The sequence below is a fragment of the Phocoena sinus genome, chromosome 13, assembly GCF_008692025.1.
Source record: "Phocoena sinus isolate mPhoSin1 chromosome 13, mPhoSin1.pri, whole genome shotgun sequence".
Lineage (NCBI taxonomy): Eukaryota > Metazoa > Chordata > Mammalia > Artiodactyla > Phocoenidae > Phocoena > Phocoena sinus.
This window is the reverse complement of record NC_045775.1, coordinates 61,032,115-61,045,474: the sequence shown is the minus strand read 5'-3', so window position 1 is coordinate 61,045,474 and position 13,360 is coordinate 61,032,115. Positions and strand designations below refer to the sequence as shown.

Below are 13,360 nucleotides of genomic sequence, written 5' to 3'. Positions count from 1 at the left end.
GAGTGATCTCACTTTTGCACCAAAAAAAGAGAGAAAAATATACATGTATACCCTTCTGGGAGAATAGGCAAGAAGGTATTAATGACGGTTCTCTCTGATGGGTAGAATTATGAGTGATTCAATTTTTATTTATGCTTTTCCACATGTTCTACATTTCTCATAATTGCCATGTATTCTTTTAAATCAGAAAAACTAAAGTTGTTTTTTTGTTTCTTCATTTGGTGCCTCCAAGGCCAGGCGGAGGTGCTGTGAGGGGGACGAGGAAATGTACTCACCGGGGCTTCGTCTCCAGGCCCCAGCACACAAAGGCTCACTTTCAGGTAGCCTCTGGCTCCAGCAGAGAAATCATCCAGGTCCGAAAGCAGCAGCCATTTCCTGAGATAAGCATGTCCTAAGAGAGACAACACCCTTGGTGATCCCAGAATTGGAAAGACACAAGTCTGCAACCACCTCTGGGAGCCCCGGGTGGACTCCGTTGGATGAGATGAAGGACTCATCTACCCAGACATGGGGGAAGGACTCAAATTCTAGAATAAAATGTACCTTGAGTGTTCATTTGGGTCCAAGTCAGAAATGTTAACAGAAACCCCTATCAGAGGCTGCCAAAGCCAGACCCCCAGCCATTTTCCTCCCCTTCAGGAAGTGACCAGGGTGTAGAGAAATCCTAGACTTGGCATCCAAATGACCCGTCCTGTCTGGAGGCACCCCAGTCCCCAGCAACCCTTGCTTGGGCCTTCCAGATTTAGCCCTCCAGCTGGGCCAGCTGAGACCCACGTGAGGGTTCAATCTTCCTGGGGGCCTGTTTTACCCAGAAGATGAAAGCCTGTCGTCTCTTCATTCCTGCAGCCTCACCTCCAAGATCAAACCCCACCCCTAAATTCTAAAATCTCCTAGAAGGAAAGATGAGTATCCCAAATGGATGCCCCCATGCAGCCTCCAGAACCCAAATGCAAGGACCTGCCCAAGGGGAGGAGAGGGTGACTCACGGGGCTCTCGGTAGATGCTGCCCACGTCCATCTGAAATCAAACAGAAGGAGGCACACGTCACACTCTTGTCCCCAGAGTGTTAAATAAAGTATGATGCATGATACCAACCCATTAAAAATCATGTTCTGAAGAACATTTGGAGACATGGGGAAATGTTCATCTTCTGATATCACATGGAAAGAAAGTGGAATACATTTTGATCGAAGTTTGGTAAAGTATATCTACGCATAGAAAAGACAGAGCAAAGGAAACACACCGAACGGCAACTGTACTACCTCTGGGTGGTAGATTTGGGTGATTTTTATTTTATTTTTATTCTTTCCTATATCTTATAATTTTCCATTTAAAAAATCACAGATTAGTCAGATGTTGATGGTAGGAGAGGTTATGCATGTGTTAGGGGAGGGGGTATGTGGGAACTGTACTTTCCACTCAGTCTTGCTACGAACCTAAAATTGCTCTCAAAAACTACAAAGTTTATGGGCTTCCCTGGTGGCGCAGTGGTTGAGAGTCCGCCTGCCAATGCAGAGGACACGGGTTCGTGCCCCAGTCTGGGAAGATCCCACTTGCCGCGGAGCGGCTGGGCCCGTGAGCCATGGCCGCTGAGCCTGCGCGTCCGGAGCCTGTGCTCCGCAACGGGAGAGGCCACAACAGTGAGAGACCCGCGCACCGCAAAAAAAAAAAAAAAAAAAAAAAAAAAACCTACAAAGTTTTTTTAAATCATGGATTACTTTTATAATTAGAAAAAAGAATACTTTTTTAACCTAACCCTTGGGTTCTTATAACAAGATTAGAGACTCAAAACATAAGATCCTGTAACGTAAGTGTTACGGAATGACTCCAGCACAAGCCCATTCTTTTAAAGAAACTGCTTCTCCAGAAAAAGACTCCGTTTTCTACCTTGTGACTACTTCTTGGAGAAGGGGCCGCATTTTATTTGGATAGCAAGAGGAGGGTCAAATAAATCTATGCCTTTTCTTTCCATTTGATAAATGCTTATGGGTTCAAAATGAGAAAATCAATAAAATGACATTAAAACAGCATGCGTGAAGGCCTCCATTACTAGTTGCCTTTACACTATGTAATCTGTTAAAACCGTCCTATGCTGTTGGTTCAAGGTCCTCTGCAGTGGACTGTTCACTTCTGCACGTCTGGGACAAATGAGGGGGCAGGCTCCCCCGCTCCCTCCACTGCGCCCCACCCCACTCCACCCCATCCCCATGGACTCCACATCTGGACCCCACTCCCAACCCAGGTGAGCCCAGGGCACAGAGCGCTGGCGTCACGCTGGCCCGAGATTGTCAGAATTAGGAGGAGGGCTGCCTAAACTCAGGTCCCACGCTGCCTTTCCAAGATGTACGGACAAATGCGAATTTAAAAAAGAAGCTGAATCCTCCCTCTTGGAAACAAGGGGAGAGATTTCCCTCTCCTCTCTTTTTGTCAGAACATTTTCATTAGAAAACTTAATGTAAGTACTTTCTCTAACTCTTTGAAATGTTACCTTTTTAGAAACCAAATAAGCCTTTCGTCAGCTTTATGATCCAGGAGTGCCTTTCTCCAGGCTCTCCCATCTCTGGGAAAGGGAAGGGCCTACCTTAACCAAATTGTAAATCTACCCCCCCCCCATCATAAAAATGTGAGCTTGCTTTCTGTCTTTTCTTGTGGATAAAGTCAATTAGCAAACACAGATGGTCACCCCAATAACTAGGTAAATTTAGGATGAACTATGTGTGACTGAGGGTACTATCCAGGCCACTAACTCGAGCACTAGTTATTGTTTAGTTATTGTTTATCTTGAGAACATATATGGAAAGGGTTGTGTCTGCTTGGCTCTATACAAGATTACTTTCTGCGGCTTCCCTGGTGGCGCAGTGGTTAAGAGTCCACCTGCCGATGCAGGGGACACGGGTTCGTGCCCCGGTCTGGGAAGATCCTACATGCCGCGGAGCGGCCGGGCCCATGAGCCATGGCCGCTGAGCCTGGGCGTCCGGAGCCTGTGCTCCGCAACGGGAGAGGCCACAACAGTGAGAGGCCCGCATACCGCAAAAAAAAAAAAGATTACTTTCTGTCTTTGCAGTCTCTTAGCGGATGGCCCGTGATAGCATCATATTCTGGTTTAATGCTTATTCAATAACAAAAGTGCTTTCTTTCTCTACTACCTTTATGGAGAGGATTTCTGGGTTAGGAGAAGATCTTGTTTTGTTTTTTTCATTACATTTTCCCCAACACAGACCAAGACAGACAGGATCTCTGGAGCACCAACCCTGCCCATCATCCACAGAGCTTCCATTAACATGGATAAACAAGAACTGATTGCTTTCAAAGAAAATAAACCATTACCCGGAACTCCCCAATGAGAGCATCTGTCCGGAGGGAACAGGAGTCCACCACCTGGAAGGAAAGACAAATTCAAACTCTCATTCACTAGCAAAGGTTGACCCAGACAGGAACCAACCGAACGGCTCTTCCCTCCCAAAAAATAACAGCCCACACTCCAATAGCACTTGCTCTATCCCAGAGATTGTTCCAAGCAATGTTTAACCCTCACAGAAACCCCATGAGTAGGTACTATTATTATCCCCATTCTACAGATGAAGAAATAGAGGCACGGAGAGATCATCTGTACAGAATCACACAACCCTTACACGGTATAGGCAGGACCAGAATCCAGACACTTCGGCTTCAGAGCCCACACTTTTAACTGCTAAACTATACTGCCTTTCAGAGGAAAGGGGGAAAAAAAGAGCTGAGGTCCAGAGAAAGAAAATCTTGTCAGAAGCAGGCATATAGACAAACAAAACAAGATGAAAATCGAGGATCCACTGCAAGAATTAGTTCAGGACACTGGCCTAAGGCACCTGACCCTGAACAGCGGGGACTCCGCACTCGGCTGCCGCTTGCATCCAAGCTCAGAAGGCAACCCTGTGAGCACGGGGGCGAGGCTGTGAGCTGCTCCCCGTCATCCAGGCTCGGGTGGGGGGTGGGTGCCTCACCCACACACACTCACACTCACACATACTCACACATGCACGCTGAGCCCACAGAGGGCCTTCGGGGGCTGCCACGTACCGTGATAAAGATGGGTTCGTCGAACAGCTCCGCGGGAGAGTCAAACACATTGAAGAAAAGAGTCTGTTGATTCAGGGTGAAAGGGGGACAGATGAAGGCCCGCCGAGCCCAGGCAGGAGGGGACAGCCACCGCCCAGCCTCCAGGTCTGGTCCACACAACAAGTGGGCAGTGGGCTCAGCCCAGCACCGAGCTCTGGGGATTTGACCTCACGGAGGTTGTCACCTCAGGGACAGGGTGGGTGGCCGGCCCCACGGGATGATGGGGATGTGAAGCAGGGGGAACCCAAGGCAGGAGTAAGAGCAGGAACCCTCTCTCCAGTTCCTCAGATAACCTACTCAGGAACTGACACAGCTCTCCACCCAACGCTAGCACCGTATGCAAACACTGAATGAACTGCCAGGCATCTGCCGTGTGCTCCCACCAAGGTCCTAGCTCTGACCCAGGGTCTCCCACCTCGTTGAAGAGGGGGCTATTTCCCTTGTGGATCCGCGTCCGCTTGGTCTGCCCAGCTGCGGTGACCTTGACCACAGGCTTGATGTTCACTCCCGGCAGCTGGCGTCCCTCGATCACCTGGACCCTGATCTGAAAGCCAGGAGGGGGCGTGAACAAGAAAAGGGAGAAGTCATCAGGCACCCACCCCCTGCCCGAGAGAGTCAGGAATCTCAGGGACCACCCTCACAGCTGGCCTCTTGGGACGGGTATTAGAAAGGCATTAGGAAGAACACTGTAAGAACAATATCTTCCCACCAAGGTCCCTTGCATCTATAAAATCCCATGGTTCCACATAAGAGCTGCCAGGCTCCCCCAAGTAAGCTGCCAACGGTAAATCCCAGGGCTGGGCTGAGGATCCCACCCCCGTTCATGTCACGCGCGGCCCCACCTCAGACCCCTTGAAGCCGATGTTTCTGTGTGGCTTGAATATTCCTCACTGACAATCCCCTCAGAGGTCAAAGTTACATAGTGATGTAACCCCACTTTATTCTTATGTAGTATAAGGTGCAAGACAGAATGTCTGACATTCTGAGAAATAAGAGCTTTCTTGATTGAACTTTCAGTAAATGAAGGTTTCCAGAACATCTGTGCTTCCAAATTTAAGCAAAATATTAAAAAATAATACATTTTAAAGTATTAAAACTTTCATGAAAAAATACGATGTTTACTGGTTCTAATTTCTAATCAGCAGTTATTTCTTTATTAATCGACTCTTTTTTAAAAATAAGATACTACAGAATATACTATCAATGGCAATGGGAAGGGGGTGAGTGATTTTTATTCTCTTCACTGTACAGTATTTTCCAAATTTTCTACCCCAAAAAATGTATTAATTTTCTAAGGAGAAAAACAATAACATGTCTTGTGAATAATAATAAAAATAAGTTAGAATTTTGTCTCCCAGGCAAACCTAGTGGTTATAACTAGAACTTGTGCTGAAATTACCACAATTTAGAACTGAAGCATATTTTTACAATTTGTTTCATTTACTAGATAAATATTTAAGTTTCCTGTTTTTAACTTTAATAGTAGTCCTGAATAGTTAAATATCACTAAATGCAATTACATCAAAATGGAAAATTCTGTAGAAAAGAGAAAGAACAAGCAAAGGACCCAAATTAAAAGGCAAATTAGGGACTTCCCTGGGGGTCCAGTGGTTAAGACTCTGCACTTCCACTGCAAGGAACATGGGTTCGACCCCTGGTCGGGGAACTAAGATCCCACATGCCACATGGTGCAGTCAAAAAATAAATAAATAAACATAAAAATTTTAAAAGAAAAAAGGCAAATTAAATGGGATAGATTTTTGGATAAAAAAATGTCAAAGGGTTAATATTCATAGTTCTATTCTGTGGAAAAACTTGAACAAACTCAAATTGCACATGACCTTCAGAAAAATCATGGCTATAAATAGGGGAAATGGATAGAGGGAGAAAAAAAGATAGGCAGAGCTTCTCAGACTTGGGGATCTTGTTCAAGTGCAAATTCTGATTCAGTGGGTCTGGGATAGGCCCAAGATCCCGCCTTTCTAACATGCTTCCAGGTGACACCCATGCTGCTCGTCCACGGACCACACTTTGAACAGCACAGTACCGGCTGGCTAGGGCAACTCTGGTTGGGGAAACAGATAACACTGTAGTGATGCTGTCTCTGCAGTGACCCTTTTTCTTCTTCTTTTTTTTTTTTTTTTAAAGAGCAAAACCATGGGCTGGGCAGAGGCTTTTCCTAGAGGTCCCAAGCCATGGCCTCCCTATCTAGCATTTGCCCAGGACCCAGGGGAACCAGACTCCCACCTAGGAGAGCCCTTAGGACCTTCCCCATGGCTGGACAGACAAGTTTTGCGCTGGCCTCAGCGGCTGCTGCGGGCTGAAAGAGGAGACTGCAGTCACCTGGAAGTCCTGCGATTTGTCCGACAGCGGCTTTCTGGGTGCGGGCGTGCTTCTCTTCCTTCTTGCCCCGGGGTGGTAGGGGGGAGGATGGGAAGGTGGCTTCTTTGGGGTGATGGGGGCCCCCGGGCCCGGAGCCCCGCTCTGGTCCAGGAATGGCTCGGCCTCGTCTCCCGTGAGCCCCTGGTCCTCAGTATCCTCCTCTCCTCCTGTGTCTGGAGGAGAGGGTCCTGATGAGGCTGGGTTCCTCCGGCCCCTGGGAGGATCCTCCATCATCAGGGACCCCGATGAAGGACCCAACAGCTCAGCACCCAAATCCCCTTCCCCTCTCTTTCCCCACCACTCAGCCAGGATGGATGAGGGAGAAGAAGAGGAGCTTCCAACAGCTGACACTTGAGGGTGGTCAGTCCAGTGAGTCGACAGGAGGAGACAGAATGGCCCCAGCCCTCCCCACCTCGTCCTGCGGGATGAGCCCTTCTGGCCACCTTGTCCCACTCTGGGGAGCTGACGATGGCAGCAAGCGAGCCGGTTACAGGTGGTAGGATTGGGACGGCCCGGCCCGCGTCTCACCCGTGGGGGCCAGCCACTTCTTTCCAGAGTATCTTGTGTCCACGGTGCTGTCACTGAGCAGGGACCAAGTCTCAGCCCGGCTCTGTCCCCCACCTGGCACACGGGCAGGGCACAGCCCCAGAAGGGGAGGAGGGAGCTGGTGAGGGAAGCCAAGCTAGCCCCCCCGCCCCAACCCTGCTCTCCCCGCCTGCCCTGACCTGGCAAAAGCTCCGAAACAGGCGCCATATCTGTCCAACTGTCCCTCTCACCACCTTCCGGGAAGGACTGGGAACTGGCCACCGCTAGGAGCCTTCCCCGAGTGGCTGGAGCCCAACTCTGTCAGATTCACCTCAAAAGTGGCCCCAGAACGTTCAGGGCCCTCAGCCTCCCCACCCTCGGTCACCAGGAGCACCCCCTGCTTCCCCCCTCAACCCCAGTCCAGAAGGATCTCCCCACCTCCAAGCTCAGACAGTGCCCAGTCCAACAAGAGGGGCCCTGCCCTGCCTGCCTCACCAGGAGCCCTACACAGGCCGCAGGACAGGCTCGGGGCACACCTGGGACGGGCTGCCGGGTGTCATGCTGGGTTTGCTTCTAGCTCCCTTCACCATGAGAGAATCTTTCCCACGGGCAAGACCCCACCTGGCCCACCTATGTGGCTTCCTATTCACCCCAGCAGGCTGGACTGTCACGCCCAGGCCCAGCACTGGGCAAGCCAGCCACCCTGGGCTGGGTCCTCACTTCACAAGGCCAGGAGAGGTAAATAAAGAGAACTGAGGCAACCTTGAGACTTAGACAATTCAGTCTCCTCACTTCACAAATAATAAACTGTAGGACCAGAGAGGGAGTGACTGGCCCAAAGTCACACAGCTACTTGGTGTCAAAGGCAAGACTGGAACTCAGGTCCCCTGACTTCAGCCCAGGGCTCTTTCAGGGAAAATCCAGCTCTTTGGTCACGTGTCATTGCTAAAGGCCTACGGAGTGCCAGGGCAGGGAGGCATCCAGCTCTGGGGAGTGGGTGGGGCCTCAGGCATCACCTAGGATGGACCCCATCTCAGCACAGGCCTACCTCTAAAACTCCCACCCCTCTGGAGCTGCAGAGGGCAGTGTGCCCAGCCCTGGCACAGTCCCCTTCCTGAACAGTTGGTGCTGGGAAGGGATCCTCACACTAATCCTAGCGGCACCTAGGGGAGCCCTCCTCCTGCCCCTTGGTTTTGCAAGACAGAAGTCAGCTCTCAAGACTCCCCACCCACCCATGGCCTCCCTTCTCCAGGCCTGGGCAGCCCCCAATATAAGGAAGGCACCCCCTTCTCAGACTCGGGTGCCACTGCTAGGGTTCTCCCCCCGGGGCCCTGCCAGGGTGAGGGTGGGTTTCTCACCAGCCACCATATCCATGTCAGGCAGAGTCGGGGAGGGTTCCAGAGGCGTCGAAGGTGGGAATGTGGGCATGGTTCCAGGGAGAGGCGTGTAGGACACCTGCAGGACCAGCGAGGCCTGGAAGAGATGGGGGAGAGAGGGCAGCAGGTTAGTGTGTTGGCCTCTGACCACCGCCCTCCAGCATCCTTCCTGTTCCTTTCGTCCCTCTACCAAAAATGGAGTCTGTGGCCCCATCAGCATAGTCAGGTGGTTAAGAGCATTGAATCTGGAGTCAATTCCACCACTCAGAAGCTGTGTGACTTTGGCAAGATCTGTAAACTCTCTGTGCCTCTGTTTCCTTGTCTGTAAAATGGGGTAGTGATAGCAAGAGCACTTTCTGCATAGGGTCAAATGAGGATTAAATTAGTTAATAGAATGCCTAGTAAGCTTCTATAAATGAATCAGCGATCGAACCTCACCTGCAGGATTTTTCAACTCTCAGCATAGGCCCATCTTCCGGAAAAAGCCCCCTTGGCCACTCGCTCAGCCAAGGGTCCTCCCTTGTCTCTCTACCGACAGCTCGGCCTTGCTCTGCTCAGGCCCCAGCTAGCACTGAGAGGGTCTCAGGGTGCTGCTCAACTTTCTGAGCCCTCTTCCCTCCCAGAAGCACCCCTGTCCCCCATCTCACCCCCAGATGCTCCAGCTTTGACCAGTGAGAGGAGAGTGACCCATCACGCCACTCACATGGACAGGGGAAGGCTGCCTTGTGCTCCCACCCCACCCGAGCCTACCAGGAGACCGGCACCCTTCAAAGGACCTGAAGAAAAGGTACAGCCATGGCGCTCTCTACTCTTACTGCTCCCAGGCCATGGAGGCCTGGCCGAGCCTTCCCTGATACAACAGGTCCAGCAGATGTCCTGGGGCAGCCTTTTAATCGATCAAAGTAATAAAAACTCCGAAGTAAGAAAGTTTGGAAATTACAAAAGCCTTAAAGAAAAATGTAAAAAAAAAAGAAATTGCCATAATTCCACCACTATTCACACTTTGATATAATTCTCTCCAGTCTTCTTAAATGAATAATGTACAGCTCTGCTGCACAGCAAATGCTTGTCTTTTACTTAATATTAGATAGTAAGCATTTCCCCAAATTTTGATAAACGCTTTATAAACATAACTGTTAATGACGCAGCGACTCATGACTTCTGAGCGACTTCTGAGCGATTCAGCATAATTCACTAGACATCTATCTCTGCTGAGTAATATTAGGGATGTCCGGAAACTCCTGGAGCGAGTCCTGGTCCTGAGATGGAAGGAGCTCAAGGTCCTGAATGTACCCAGCTCTGCAGCTTGAACCCTTCAGGTTGGAGCCTGGGCGTGGGCAGCCGGGCTAAGGGAGGGCAGGGTCGGGGCAGGTATATATATATATGTGTGTGTGTGTGTGTGTGTGCGTGTGTGTGTGTGTGTGTGTGTGTGTGTAATGGGCGGGTGTTCAGAACACCGAGGAAGGAGGCTGGAGCCAGCTCCCCATCCCAGGAGACCTAGGAGGAGGCCCGGGAAGTCGATGAGACCCTTTAAGTCCCAGATCCAAGGCATTGTCCTAACAGCAATGCAGGTTCCTGAACCACCGCCAGGTGTCGCCACTTGAGCAGCCAGCGCGCCCCGCACCTTAAGCTCTAGTAACACGGGCAACAGCCTCTCGAGAAGGCGGCCCCAGATACCCAGACCCGTTCACAACCACGCCCATCTCCCTGAGACTCCAGGTCGGAGGTGGGCCTGGGAAGCTGTATTTTCCTTCACTTCATCAAAAGGCAATTTGGGCTCTTCCGAGCAGTAACTAATTCCAGGGTTAGGCCAGGGAAGGTAGAAGATGACCCTGGAACACATTTTTGTGCCAGAAAACAAGGAAGTACTCAGAAAATCATAAAAAAAAAAAAAATGTCAAAAGGACAAAGAAGCCTGCTTTCAAGGGTTCCCACAGGCCAAATCTGGTACAACTTGAACATGACAATAAATAATGACGGGAACAGACTAAACCATTGAATAAAATAGGAATACGTGAATCCATATAGAAATAAATGAATGAATACAACAGGAGGACACTTTTCCTTACAGTGGAATGCCAGATGATTAATGCAAAAAAAATTAATAATTGATTTAAGATATCACCATTTAGCAACCATCAAAACGATATCCAACCAAGAAATAACAATGGGTGTCAAATCTGCTGGGTAAAAATTGGATATGGAGCAAAGTATCTACAGAGTCACAAAATACCTCTCCCCCCGCCCATTCTTACTCATTAGAAAAGGGAATGGATTCGTGATTGGTGGAGAAACCTAGCAACCACAGGAATCTCACCCAGCAGAGACAAATAAAGCCCCGTAACACTTGGTGGCTGAGGTCCTCTGACCCTGGGACCAGATTCCTTTGAAGAACACCACTTCCTGTTTCTTGGTGCTCACCTTGTCCAGCCCCCGTCCCTCACCACCTGGGGCTTCCAGTACATCATCTCTGTGCTCTGTGCAGAAGTGGAGCCCTGGGAGTGTAACTGCTCCATGCCGTGGCTTGGGTGCCATTAGCGTGGAGGCTCAGGAAGAAACAGCATCCCCTGAATCCCAAGACCACCCAGGTAACCCCTGCCCCCACCCCACCCCACCCCACCCCCGGAGTTTCCTGAGCATCAGGTCCCTCCACACTGAGAGCCCCCTACCACCAACCTCCTGAAGGCTTGGCAACATGCCAGTGGCTCCAGGCCTGTGAATAGACCTCCAAGACAGAGCCAGCTCCACCTTTTACATGGCCATCAAGAAACAACAGGAACATCCCTGGCAGCTTCTGAGGATCTGAAACCCAGGATCTAGAATAGATTTCACCAGCAGGGGGCAGGCTCCAGGGTCCACTGCTTCAGGACCAGAGCTGGTTAATACTGGAGGCCTCTAGCTCTACTGAGATCTAAAGGAAAGCGGGCATGTCTGTGGGCCCCACTCAGGGTCAGGACCACTCCCATCCTTACTGGGACATCATATCTCATAGCGTGTCCCTTTCTCCAGACATAACCAGAGCTGAGATTTTCTTTCCGTGGGATGTATGTGAACTCCATGTGGTCCTAGACCATGACTTTGGCCCACAGCCCTCAGTAGGACCCTCTTTAAGGCCCTCCACATCAAGGTGCTCCATCCGACAGCCCTGTCCCTCAGGTCCTCAGCCCCAGCACCACCACGCATACATCCTATCACAAGGCCACTGCCAGTCAGTCATGTGTCCATCAAAGCACGCTGCCCTAGAGCAGATAACCTCAGTCACCCATGTTGCCGTTCTGTCAACAGTATCACAGAATTCTGCAAGGTCCTGTGTGGCCCCCAGGCTAAGAGGGCCCAGGAAACCAGGACACCGGAACAGGCAGAGACAGAGGACAACCCCATCAGATCCTCCTACAGGTTATAGGGCCAAGCTCCCAGGTCCTTCGCCCACCCTGCCATGCTCAGCCCCGTTGCTTGCTACCTCCTTCCTGGGCCACCGCGCTCCAACACTGAGCTTAGCAGGACCAAACCCTGGACCAGCCCACCCACATTGCCCCCAACGCACTTCACGTGCCTGGGTCTTATTTATCTTGCCCTCAGGTGACACCCAGCAGCTGGCAGAGGGTAAGATGTGGCCCTGAGCTGAGACAGGGGTTGTCGGCAGCATCTTCAGACCACCTGAAGGAAACTCAGGGATTCACCGGAGCACTGTGTCTGCTCACCTTGGTGCCTGCTCCCAATACACAGGACCCTCCTGCCTCCCCGACCCACCCCGCCAGTGGGTTTCACGTGTTTTGTCACCCAGCGGGTTTCCCTTCCTGACCCAACTCTGGCATTTAAGGCTGAGGAGATTCCGACGTGGTTTTCGTGGTGTATCAGCCACACCCTCATTAGCAAGCTGCTCTCAAACTACATTTGTGAGTATGTTGCCTCTTTCCTCCATGTGTCCAGCACCCTCGAGGGCCTGGAGACTCCCCCAGGACGGGGGTAGTGTTTTCCCCTTCAGGCTAGAGGCACCTAGATAATTTTGGCATCTTCTCATGGCACACAGCCCAGCACGCCACATCTGAAGGGACTTGGGTGAGAATACCGAGGGACAGGCAGGTGGAGCCCACGGGCCAGCGTGCAGCAGGCCCCCCCTCTCCTCTCAGTCCCTCTGGGGTTTTCTAAGGATCCCACAAGCCCTGACTTCACTCCCCTCACACCATCAGCAGGTTCCTTTGGCCCTCTGAGGTCATCCGAGCTACAACCAACAGGGGATGCCTGGCAAGCTCTGTCCATCGGACTCAGCCCAGAAATAGGCCTCAGTAAATGGCCAGTGAGAATCCACAGCCGCTGACAGGGCTCTCTGTCCCTTCTGAGCAAATCCCCAGCTCTCTATGCTCCCAACTGCCGTGCAACCAGCCCCAGGCCCCGGGTGGGGAGCCCCAGTTCAGAGGGCCTTGGGACCTGCCTGGGGCTGCACTATCACAGGGGCTAGAAGACGGTCCTGGACCCTCTCCACAGGCCAGAGCTACCTCCTGGGCTGCGGGGAAGGAGGTCCCATGCTATATTGTGATTTGTAAGACATATATATTTGGTCACTGAGATGAGCAAAATATATTTTTCATAGATATTTCGTCTCTGTCCACATTTCCTGGCTCATGGCTTCCAAAACTCTTGGAATTTCTTAAGTGCCAAGAGTGACAAAGGTGGTCTCTTGTTATGTTAATGGAGTGACCTTTGGACCCCACCTAAGGATGGGGCTGGCTGCCAGGAGGACCAACTGTGTGAACAGAGGGCTGTAACTTCGGTCCCACCCCCAGCCTCCAGGGATGGAAGAGGGGCTGGAGGTTGAATCAGTCACTGATGGTCAACGATTTAATCAATCAGGCTTAAGTCACGAAGCCTCCATAAAAGCCCAAAAGGCTGTGTTTCAGAGAGCTTCTGTTCTGAAGAACATGTGGAAGCTGGAGACAGCTGTGCTCCCGGAGAGGGCATGGAAGCTCTGTGCCTCTTCCCCA

At 51.1% G+C, this 13,360-nt stretch overlaps 1 protein-coding gene across 26 annotated transcripts in view; it reads right to left on the bottom strand.

The window, feature by feature from the left end:
- Positions 1-13,360, bottom strand: part of DYSF (dysferlin) — a 223,366-nt gene that overhangs the window by 161,431 nt on the left and 48,575 nt on the right. For 15 of the 26 annotated variants that reach the window (XM_032652801.1, XM_032652812.1, XM_032652808.1 and 12 more), the window contains 8 exons: positions 8,361-8,475; positions 7,006-7,098; positions 6,439-6,650; positions 4,511-4,639; positions 4,057-4,119; positions 3,328-3,378; positions 987-1,017; positions 276-391 (listed from right to left, as the gene is read on the bottom strand). In XM_032652801.1, coding sequence (XP_032508692.1) covers positions 276-391; positions 987-1,017; positions 3,328-3,378; positions 4,057-4,119; positions 4,511-4,639; positions 6,439-6,650; positions 7,006-7,098; positions 8,361-8,475 — 810 coding nt within the window. Of the gene's footprint in view, positions 1-275; positions 392-986; positions 1,018-3,327; positions 3,379-4,056; positions 4,120-4,510; positions 4,640-6,438; positions 6,651-7,005; positions 7,099-8,360; positions 8,476-13,360 lie in introns of those variants that run through there. The other 11 variants (XM_032652810.1, XM_032652814.1, XM_032652821.1 and 8 more) reach the window with 2 other exon arrangements.